The sequence below is a fragment of the Columba livia genome, chromosome 18, assembly GCF_036013475.1.
Source record: "Columba livia isolate bColLiv1 breed racing homer chromosome 18, bColLiv1.pat.W.v2, whole genome shotgun sequence".
In the NCBI taxonomy this organism is placed as follows: Eukaryota; Metazoa; Chordata; class Aves; order Columbiformes; family Columbidae; genus Columba; species Columba livia.
Window position 1 is genome coordinate 13,749,394 of NC_088619.1, and position 10,417 is coordinate 13,759,810.

General features: G+C 59.6%; 1 protein-coding gene across 2 annotated transcripts; it reads right to left on the minus strand.

Annotated features, from left to right (window-relative positions):
- Positions 1 to 468: 468 nt before the first annotated feature.
- Positions 469 to 8,921, minus strand: NOTUM (notum, palmitoleoyl-protein carboxylesterase). 2 transcript variants are annotated; one of them, XM_065034213.1, is made up of 11 exons: positions 8,181 to 8,921; positions 7,810 to 7,862; positions 7,553 to 7,626; positions 6,270 to 6,330; positions 5,383 to 5,441; positions 3,928 to 4,030; positions 3,014 to 3,205; positions 2,569 to 2,669; positions 2,322 to 2,469; positions 1,690 to 1,737; positions 469 to 1,589 (listed from the first exon to the last, which is right to left on the minus strand). In XM_065034213.1, exons 1-11 carry the CDS (start codon positions 8,904 to 8,906, stop codon positions 1,283 to 1,285), a joined length of 1,872 nt encoding a protein of 623 aa, XP_064890285.1. In that variant the 5' UTR covers positions 8,907 to 8,921; the 3' UTR covers positions 469 to 1,282. The 2 variants fall into 2 exon arrangements, with proteins under 2 accessions (XP_064890285.1, XP_064890286.1); XM_065034214.1 differs by having other exon boundaries at positions 7,553 to 7,648; positions 8,181 to 8,570.
- Between the last annotated feature and the right edge of the window lie 1,496 nt (positions 8,922 to 10,417).

A 10,417-nucleotide genomic window follows, 5' to 3' on the forward strand; every position in this document is an offset into this window, starting at 1 on the left:
GGTGTAAATCCAGCCCCCGTGCAGGTTTGTGTGCACCGGCCGCCACCGAAGCTTCCCTGCAGCTGCCCCGAAGGACCGAACGGCCGCCGGCTCCGCAGCCACATCCCGGCCCTCCCTGCTCCCCTCCCATCGCCACCAAAGGGGCTTCTCCGTGTTCTGGGGTGGGTGTGTTCACAAACGACTACAAGAACAGAAATATGTTGGCACTTGTCTTGTTCTCTGCCTTTTATGTTCCAGATTTCCCGTTCGAAGACAGGCCGGACGGGCTGACCAGGTGCTCCTCTCCCCGGCACAGAGAGAGGCCTTTGCTGCAAAACCGGATCTCGCTGCGTCTTAGCACACAACGCTGAACACCCGGCGGGCTGAGAATGCTGCGCGACTGGGCAACGTCAGGTGCCGAGTGACAGTCTCTGCACTCAGACCTCCTATTACAACCTATTACAATCAGAGAAACAACGACAAAGCCAATGGCAAGGGGAACACTGGTCTAATTATTACAAAACATCAATACCACCCGCAGTCCTCTCCCAGGCACAAGGTGATCATCAGGTGATCATCCAAATGAGCAGCATATACAGCTTTACAAAGGCATACGTATGGTTCTCTGGTGAGCCCTTATAAATAGCGTTTTACATATTAAAATAAATATGTCCACGTTGCCAAAGTAGCAAGAAGTTTCTTCGTTATTTAAAAAAAATATGTTACAAAACAATATCATTTATATTTCTTGCTTAGTTTAAAAAAGTAATAAAAAAGTCATTTTATAAAATAATACGGAAGTAAATTGAGTACAAGAGCGTCCATCCCTAGCACGTGTCCTGCGTTCGCACGTCACGACTCGTGAGACGCCGAACTCCAGGAGCCATGTAACCGTTCCTTCACTTCTGGTCGGACAAAAGAAATCCAGTGCTTGCTTCTTCACCACTCGTGTCCAGTCTACGATGTAAAATCACGGCAAGGGAAGAAGTCCTAGGCCTGGGGAGGTTATCATCGCTGCTGCTCCCGGCTTTGCTGCTCCCCGGGCCAGGCTGCCTCGTGGCACGCAGGAGGGCGCGTGAACGGCGTCTGGCGGTACCGCGTTCCGGTCAAATAGTGTAAGCAAGAAACTGCCTTTTTGTCCCTTGACACATCCTAAGTGTGCAAGAGTGTGTGAGCACGTGGGCGTGTGTGAGCACGTGGGCGTGTGTGAGCTCGAGTGTGCGGGCGTGAGCGTGCGTCTGCCTGCGTGAGCGTGGGAAGAAAGGGCCTGGAGTCCCGTCCCGATCTCGCCCTCTGCCCCGTCCTAGGTACCGCTGCTGAGCATCCCCAGGAGCTTGCTGGGCTCCAGGCCCTGCTGCTGCGCCATCTTCTGCACATCGAAGCCCATGTGCATGAGGAACTGGATCACGTTCATCTCCTGCCCCGTGAACTGGTCCCGGATGGTGGGGCACGAGGGGTTGCAGTGCGGCCAGGGACAGCTGTCGACCAGCTGGATGGGGCAGCCCTTCAGAGCCACCTTCCCGTTCCTGTTGCTCTCGTGCAGGCTGCGGTCCCAGCAGTGCAGGGCGCGGGGCAGCGACGTCCCCTTCACCTGGATGTCCGTCCAGTGACTGAAAAGACAAGCGCACCGGTCGCGCCAGATGGCCAGGACCCGTCACCTCCCGCACCACCTCCCCGCCGACCTGTCACAGCACGTGCAAAAACACTCACTTGCGTGTAATGATCTCATGAGACAAACAGGCAGGAGCAAAGCTGGCGCTAAGGGAAAAAGAAACACGGATTAGGTCTTGGAAGGACAAAGTAACTCCTGCTAAATAGAACCTGCCACACTAGGCACAGGGTGGAATTTTTGCTGCCCTGACTGTCACGACACAAAACACAGCTGGACTGGCCAGTATCCAGGAGCAAAGGGGTTCCATCCTGCCTCACAACGCACCCCTGCAACAGCAGACTCCTGAACAGCTGCCCTGGCACGGGGCGAGCGAGGCGCGGCAGCGGCCCTTTGCTCTCGTCAGCTCCGCGCGTTTGGTGACCAGCGCCTCCCAGCCCGTCCCCGTGAGGCTGACGGCTGCACAACGGCAAGGAGCCCCAGACCCACCTTGGAGGCAGGAAAGCAGAGACGTGTCCCATCGGTAACAAAGGGCAGCTGGTAACTGTGAAGCTGGAAATTACTTTCCACTTATCCAGACATGAAAAATACAAGATTATTGATGTGTACTAACCAATAGCTACCAAATTTACAACATCGATTTCTGCAGGGATCTGAGAAATGCTGCTAGGATGCAGGGTAAGAATGTCTCCTAGGAATCAGTGTGCCAGACTTTCCTCGCTAAAGCCCTTACGTCACGTCCTTCAAGGTGTTCCTCAGCTCCCTGCCCAGGTTCTGGATGTACAGCCACTGCCCCTCCTGCACAGGCTGCCCGGTGAGGTGAACGTTGTCCACAGTCAGCTGGGCCTCGTCAAACAGCCACTGGACAACAAAGACCGGACCTGGGGACACAAAGGAAACGGAAAGGGAATTGCTCTAGGTTAGCTCTGGATACAGAGGAAACCCTAGGATACATTTGATCTCTGTCCTCTGACACTTACATCGAAGCGTGGGGTAAATCTTGTATCCAAAAAAGCAGTTCCATTCCTCTCCCTCTTTAAACTGCAGCTTGCAGCGTTCAGGAACAATACCATTCCAGTATCTGGAAGACAAAGCAATAACAGAATGGAAGCCGCAGCATGATCGTAACGACGGCCTCTCCGTATCCCGGTCCATTCCTGTTCTGGCTAGAGCTGAGCTTACTGACAGCAGAGTTCTTTCTTGGCTACGTTGTCCCATAAACACATTTTGCAGCTTCTACAATTGCATGCATTCTTTTGCACATCCAGATTTGAAATTACTGCCTTTTCCAATAAAATAATTGAAAAAACACTGATGTAGGTGATAAATACCCTTTAAGAATCAAAATGAAGGGACACAGAGAAGGCGGATGTCATCTCCACACTCTAACTCCTTACAAAAGTGTACGTCAGAGCATGATTCTACCTTATTCCTCTTCTGATGGCTTCTGTTGGCGCACACGTTATGGTGTCGATGCAGTCGGTTCTGCGGTACTGCTTGTTGTCCAGGAACCACCCGGAGTCCGCCAGGCCTCGCACCTGGATGCCGTGATGGCCCATCTCCTCCAGCTGCTGGGCCACGCGATCCACGTTCAGGAGCACCCCGGTGCCCCCGGCGCTGCGGCGGCAACGAGGGGACGGCCGGTGAGCGGCTGGGACGCGTGTCCGCAGCAGCGACACCAGCAGCCTCACCCACCACCGCACAGCGCGCGACTCGCTGCTGGTCGCCCAGGCATTGCCTCGCTCGGCACAGCACTCAAATAACGCCAGTGCTGAGTAACAACCTGACACCTCACAAATCAAATTCTGCTCCTGCTCTTTCTTCTGGGAGACACACATATGCATGGCAGCACTGGCAACGGGTTTGGCTGCTCAAACAACGGAAGAATCCGAAGTGAGACAGTCAGCCCTTACAGCTTCGGTATCACAGCCCTGTGCAACACGCGCTGAGTGTAGCGCAGCCCCCTGCGACACAGCGTGACCACAGCACCCGGGCCAGGCAAGCCTGAGTTTTGAATTCAGACGCCCCAAATCTATTCACAGGACACGTGTGTCTCCTGGCGCTGGCCAACAGGAGCCAGCGTTCTCGATGCAGGGAAGGATGAACGCATTCCTCCCCTCTGGCAAAGCTTTCCACCTTGTTGGTTTTTTACTCATTTTCTCTGAGGAAATAATATTATATCACACCCTGTTGTACCGCTCCGAGGAGAGAACCGAGAAGAGGCACAGGGGTTGCTGCGGTGGCGCTGCCGCACTCCCGAGCGCCTCCCGGGGGCTGCGCGGCCCCTCGCCAACGCTGGCGCTGCGGCGGCCGCCCCGCGGGCCGGGCTGCGCGCGTACCTGCTCCCCGCCAGCAGCAGCACCTTCGCCGTGCTCAGGCCTCTTCCCACCAGCTCCTTTATAACCTCCTGAATGATCAGCGCTCCCATGAAGGCGTATTCATCTGCAAGAGATAGCTCAGTGTCAACAAAACTGTTTCCTGCCCAGGCTAAGACTTTTGCTTCCCTTCCACAAATGTTTAAGAACCTTATGAAGGGATTATGAACCTGAAACCAGGCCTGTTTTCTCCACCAGTATCAAGCACATCTAACAAGAGACGCTCCCCCCTTCCATGAAAGCAAGTGCACAGGGCGACCAGGACACGCACCTTCCTACAGCAGCGCTTAGAACCGGGAAGCTCGCAGGAGGAAAACCAGGCAGCGGGCGCTGGGAACACGCACGCCTTCCCGCCCCCTGGAATCCCGGTTCCAACTCCCTGCACCCCACTGTCCCCAATTCAGACAAGCAGTGCTGCGCAGAACGCGGCACCCACAGGAACCACTACCCAGCCGTGTCTGCTGCAGCGTAACCGCCTCGCAGGAACCAGCACACGTTACGGTGCAGGGAAAAGGTCCCTCACTGTGGCAAAACGTGTATCTGCCTTATCCGCAAGAGGCTGGCTCCTCGGTGTAGGAGTTAGCGAAGAGCGACACTGAGTGACGCCACGTCTGGTTTAAGGCCAGAGCTCAGAGAACCACCCAAAGAAAAGCGCTGTACGTCTGCCTTTCCAGTGCCGCTCACAGGGCATCTCAGGTCCAATTCTTTTGTTCACAGCAGCGTGTATCAACAGCAATTCCACTCCAGACAAAGAAAACCCAACACGAACAAACAAGAGAACTGGGCCCCGGTGCTTCTATTGACATGACTGCACCCAAACACCGATCCCAGCGAAGCTGGGAAACCCAGAGAAGTACATGAGCAGAACAATTCATCTGCATGAAATGCAGCTTAACGTGAAGAGGACGCCTTTAGGCACTGCAAGAGCTCCATCGTCACCAAAACAACAGCTCATGAACTACTATTTGTTTCCCAAAGAAACCTGCAAGACACTTTCAGGCCGAGGCGACAGGTCCTGTCAGAGGCCAAATCTCCTCCTGAGAGAAGTCTGAAGCTCCGTTCACTGCACTTGCCTCTCGGGCCAGCAAGGCCACGGTTGCATGAAACAACCCGTGGTTCCTCAGCTACACCGCTGAACTTGCTGTGTGCTGGAACCTGGAGATTCATCTGAAAGACATTTCGTTCCTCTGATCCTTGCATACTGCATCAGTGTAACGACTCTGCAAGCAGCGGCTCTGAGCTATGTCAAAACAGCCCGAGCTAAAGAGATCAGGATGTTTTATCTGGAAGTGGCTTGATATTCTTTCCTGCCCTTCAGCAAGAAAAAGCCTGTTCTTCATTCACGCGGTTTCACAGAAGTCGGGCCATTTCCCTAATGTGCGATGTCTGGGACAGCAACAGCCCATCAGCAACACTCACTTTTCTCAGACTTGGAGGAGGCACCACTCCAAACATCACTTGAGCAATACGGGATGAATCTGTAAAAGAGAGCTGTGTGAGCACTGTCGTGCTTTGACACGCAGGAGGGGCGAGGAGAGGGTCAAGTAAATGGAGGAAAATAAACACCAGGGAGGGGAAAAGAGAAGAGTTTCTTGTCCAGTTAGACAACCCGCCTGCCTGCACACCAAGTGACAATTACAACTGTCTTCAATTCTCTCCTGAACGCTGGTAGTCAGTTACCGACTTGACTCAACCAATGCCCGTCTCACGCCAGCCTGGCTGAAGCGCTGCGCTCAGTGCGCAGACCCGCGGGCCAGGTTTGCGCGCGGCTGTCCCGCGGCGCGCGCCACGGCTGAACCCCGCGCCGCCGCTCCCCGCGCAGGGGAAACGCGGACTGCAACCACCGCAGCTTTCTGCAAGAATGAAGTTATCTGCCCATTTTTGTCTCCAGCTTGCAGAATGAAAATTAACATCCCTCTCTCCTCTCCCGCTTTTCCCGCACATATAGATGCATATATAAACTCATTTCTCTTCTTTGAACTGGAAGAGCTGCTCCACATCTCTCTCAAACTGGCAAATGTGTGACACACCACCAGCCCACCACTCAGGCCAGTCTCTGAGAGGCTCCCTAAGCTGTCCCCAGTTTCTCTTCCTTAGGTCACCCCACAACTCCAAGGGGACCAGACTAAAGTTTCCCCAGCCCTTGCCAGCGCTACTTGTCAAGAGAGATGAAACAGAACACATGAAGAAACATCCCATTTCCTTTCACAAGTGTTATTATCTGGTTTTGTAGCATTCTTGCTAGCCTAAAAGGCAGGAGTTGCTGTTCAAGTATAAACGTATTTCCCATCATCGTCCCTCCTTACACCATGTTTGCGTTCCACCAGTGGGGATTTTCTTCTGGTTGTGACGACAGGATCCCAGTTCCTGCAGATGGGCACAAAGAAACAAGAAATGCACAGGTGACAGTCTGTGACTTCGGGGAAATGGCACGAGCCTCACGTGGGACCCCTGACCATGCAGAAAGCAAACATCCACGATGAAATACTGGTGAGGAACATTTTCAGGATTTGATTTGTGCTGGAGACTCAGCCTGTCCAGAAGCCTCTTGTAGCACAGAAAAGAACCTGTTACACGTACTTAAAACTAAGCACCTCCCCAGAAACCAGATCCTGGCAGGTGAACTCCAAACTATGCAAGTATAGCATCTGTGAAGAACCGAGGTCTGGGTGTTCAGAAAGCCAGAGCAGAAGCAGAGAGAAGAAAGGGAGAAACTCAGCATTTCTGTGGTGACCAGAGCCTGGCTGTCCAGAGCGCGGGTGTCCGGGGTGCTAACTCCACCAAAAATGCTACGTATGCTCGAGGTGTGCACCAAACGTACACTTGCACACCGAGCAGCGCCACCGTTGCTTAAGGGAAGTTGTGCAATGGCAAATGGTGAAAAGGTGGGACCATGTGGCTGTGGGTACAAACCCAGACAGTGAATCTGCTTGCTCTCCGTGCACACAGGGCCAGCCCTGCCACTGGCAAACAGGCGCAGTGCGGCGCGCGAGAAAGGGCACCTGTCCTGACAGGCAGATTAAGAGGCCCCAGAACAGTTTTTCTGACAGGATTTCTTCCCCGTGAGGGCGGTGAGCCCTGGCACAGGCTGCCCGGAGCAGCTGCGGATGCCCCTTCTCTGGAATTGCTCGAGCCTGAGCTGGACGGGGCTTGGAGCGACCTGGTTGAGTGGGATGTGACCCTGCCACGGCAGGGGTTGGACTAGGTGAGCCTGGAGGTCTTTTCCAACGTAAACCATTTTATGATTCTATGATTAAGAGAAACACAAAGTCTCTTTAAAAAAAACAAAACCCAAACCCACAACTCTGAGGATCTCAGCAGCTTTTTGAGTACGTGCATGCATTTAAAATAAAGACAGCACTTCGGCCAAGTCGAGAATCCAGCAGCGTCTGCCGCTGCAAAGCGCCCGTCCCAACGCGCGCGCACTCCTGCGCTGCTGTAAGCTCCTCAGAGAGGACAGGAGCAGCTCGCGCGGGTGCCTCGTGCAGGAGCGAGAGCCCGTCTGTGCCCGTCGGGCTGCGCAGCACCCGGTGGACCCCGAGCCGCGGGACCGGGGTCCCGTCCCCACGGCGCAGCAGGGCCAACTCACCCACGCGGGTCGCAGGCCACTCCCTGGAGCTCATGAGCCTTCGCATGGTCTCGTAGCGGCTGTCGCAGTTCTCCCTGTTGAAGCAGTACCAGCCTCCTGTGAGGGAGAGAAGGCTCAGCCGCCGCCCGGCAGCAGGCTCGGAGCGGAGCCGGGGCCGGGGCGGCCGCTCCGCGGGGCCGGGGCACCGACAGCAGCCGCGGGCCGCCTGCCCGCACCCGGCCCCGCCCGGCGCGGGGGACCGAGGCGCCGGCGCTCACCTTCCAGGAACAGCAGCCACCGCCGGCTGCCCTTGGACTCCTTGAGGTAGTACCTGGGGACACCCAACCAGGAGGCGGCGGCGTTGGCGGGAGCCGGGCCCGGCCGCAGCGCTTTGACGCCCGCCGCGCTGCGGCGCCGGGGCCGCGCCGGGTGCTGGGGCGGAGCGCGCGGCGGCGGGCCGGGCCGGGCCCGGACGGGACGGGCGCAGCACCGGGGCCGGGGCCGCCGCCGCCCGCGAGCCGCCCGCTGCACCTGTCGCCGCCGCGCCGCGCGCCGCCGCGCGGTGGCGCCACCGCCCTCAGGGCCGGGGCGCGGGGGACGCGCGCGGCGGGGCGCGGGGCCGCTGGGGCCGCGCGGAGCGGGGACTCACCCGGCCGGGCTGCCGTCGTTGCAGGTGACCGAGGCGTTGTGCAGGAGGTGCAGGCGCAGGTCGTGCGGCAGCGCCTGGGCCGAGCAGGGGTACAGCGACTGCGCCAGGCTCTTGACCTGCGCCATGAAGCTGTCCATGTTGCCCTCCACGGCCGTGAAGTCCAGCGGGAAGCTCTCGGCCGCCGCCGCCTCGCCGCGCTCGCGGGCTGCCGGGCCCCGCCGCCGCCAGCCCTTCCTGCCCTCGCCGCCGGGCCCGGCGTGCAGCAGCCCCAGCAGCAGCAGGAGGTGCACGGCCGCCGTGCCCATCGCCGCCCGCCGCCACCCGGCGCTCGCCGCAGCGGCAGCCAGCCCCCGGCGGCGGGCAGCGCCGCCCGCGCTCCGCCGCGCCCCGCCGCGCCGCCCGCGGGGATGGGGGTCGGCGGCGGGCGGCGAGGGCAGCGCCGACGACGAGGGCTCGGCGGCGCGGCTGCCGGCGCAGGAGCCCGCCGCCCGCTCCCAGGCGGCGAGCATGACAGAGGGGCACGGAGTGCGCGGGGAGCGCGCCGGGGGCGCCGCCAGCCCGGGCGCCGCGTGGGGCAGCAGCCGGCCAGCCCCCGCCCTGCCCTGCCCTCCGCCCCCTCGGAGCGAGGCGGAGGGAGCGGGGGGTCTGCGCCGCGCTGCGCCGCACCGGCACGGCGGGCCGCTCCGTCGAGGCGCGCCCCGCGCTCGCCGCCGCCGGCGCCGCCATCGCCGCCCCTGCCGGCGCCGGGGCCGCAGCCCATGGCGCCCGCCAGCCCCGCCCGCGGGGCGGCGGGGACACGGAGCGTCCTCTCGCCGGGACCGGCCGCGGGGGTCGGGCCGAGCGGGGACCCGCACGTGGCGACCCCCGCGGCGGCGCCCCCGGACCGCGTCCCCCCCCCCCCCCGCCTCCCCCCCCCTTCCCGCGGCCCCGACGGCGGCTCTTTCCAAGCTCCACGTGGGCGGTGCCGCCCGCCCCACCCCGCGGGGCGCACCGCCCCCGCGCCCCCCGGCCGCCGTCGGCGCGGAGACCCGCCCCGGGGGTGGCTGCGGAACCTTCACGGCGGGGCTGGTGGGGGTTGCCCGGCGGTGCCGGGCTCCAGCCTCGCCCCGGCCCGCAAGGGGAGGGCGAAAACTGGGAGACGGTCGTTTGGCCCGAGACAACGGCGTCCGGTCCCCGTAGGCGCTCGCGGGCGACCGGGGCGAGCAGCGGGATGTTCCCGGGATGGGGATGCTGGCGATGTGAAACGAGGGGCCGCGGTGGCCCCGGCTGCGCTCAGGGACGCTGCACGGGGCCCTCCGGCAGCGGGGAAAGCCGGGGGGGGCCGCACCGCCCCCGCTCGGTCACAGACGGGCAAGGCGGCCCCTCGCCCCGCCCGCAGCCCCCGTGCGCGGCCCTGCGCGGCTCTGCGGGGCTGTGCCCGGCCCTGCGCGGCCCTGCGCGGCCCTGCCCGGCTCTGCCCGGCTCTGCCCGGCTGTGCCCGGCTCTGCGTGGCTCTGCGCGCCTCTGCGCGGCCCTGCCCGGCTCTGCGCGGCCCTGTGCGGCTCTGCTGAGCCCTGCGCGGTGGTCCATCCGCAGCCTTCGTGCTGCAGGGCTCTTTGCCTTTGTGCTCTTGGCAGCTCATGAGGTTCTCCCCCAGCAGCTCTACCTGGTTATTCCCAGGTGTTTGGACATTTCCAGTGATTGCAAAAGGAATCCTGGAGAAAAAGCCATGTTAACCTCTCATTACCACAGTGCTTGTCATCTGTGAGAGCGAGGAATGTCACAGGAACTCTGTCCTTATTGCAGACATTGCTATTAGAAACAGAGAAACAGGAAAAACAGAGAAAATGCTATGCTTTGAATAATTTCATCTTTGTGTAGACACCAAAACGGTAAGTTCATGCCCCTCAACAACCCTCCACAGAGGAGCAGGGCACCAGTCTGTCTTTGCCAGGAAATGTAATCTATCTGGGATGAGAAAAGGTGAAAATATAATAGTCTTAAAATAGTAAGCTTTCTTACTTCTAGACATCTAAATTTGGTAGAGTTTAACTCTTTGACGTGTTGAACTTCAGAGAACATCAAAGTGCACACCGAGTTTAGACGATTTTATAATGCTGGCATTCATCACAAGAGGTTCGCTAAGCTTCAGTCTCTCGGGAAGAGCCGCCTTGCCTTGGAGGGTTGGGCTCGTTGGAGGGCTGGGCTCGTTGGAGGGTTGGGCTCGTTGGAGGGGTTGGGCTCGTTGGAGGGTTGGG

Excerpts from the sequence above, each read along its gene's own strand:
- NOTUM (XM_065034213.1), bottom strand. The coding sequence starts at position 8,906 with ATGGCGGCGCCGGCGGCGGCGAGCGCGGGGCGCGCCTCGACGGAGCGG. Across the intron at positions 7,627-7,809 it reads GTGGCTGCTGTTCCTGGAAG|GGAGAACTGCGACAGCCGCT; the intron begins GTGAGCGCCGGC and ends CTGCTTCAACAG. Across the intron at positions 4,031-5,382 it reads CTCCTCCAAGTCTGAGAAAA|ATGAATACGCCTTCATGGGA; the intron begins GTGAGTGTTGCT and ends TATCTCTTGCAG.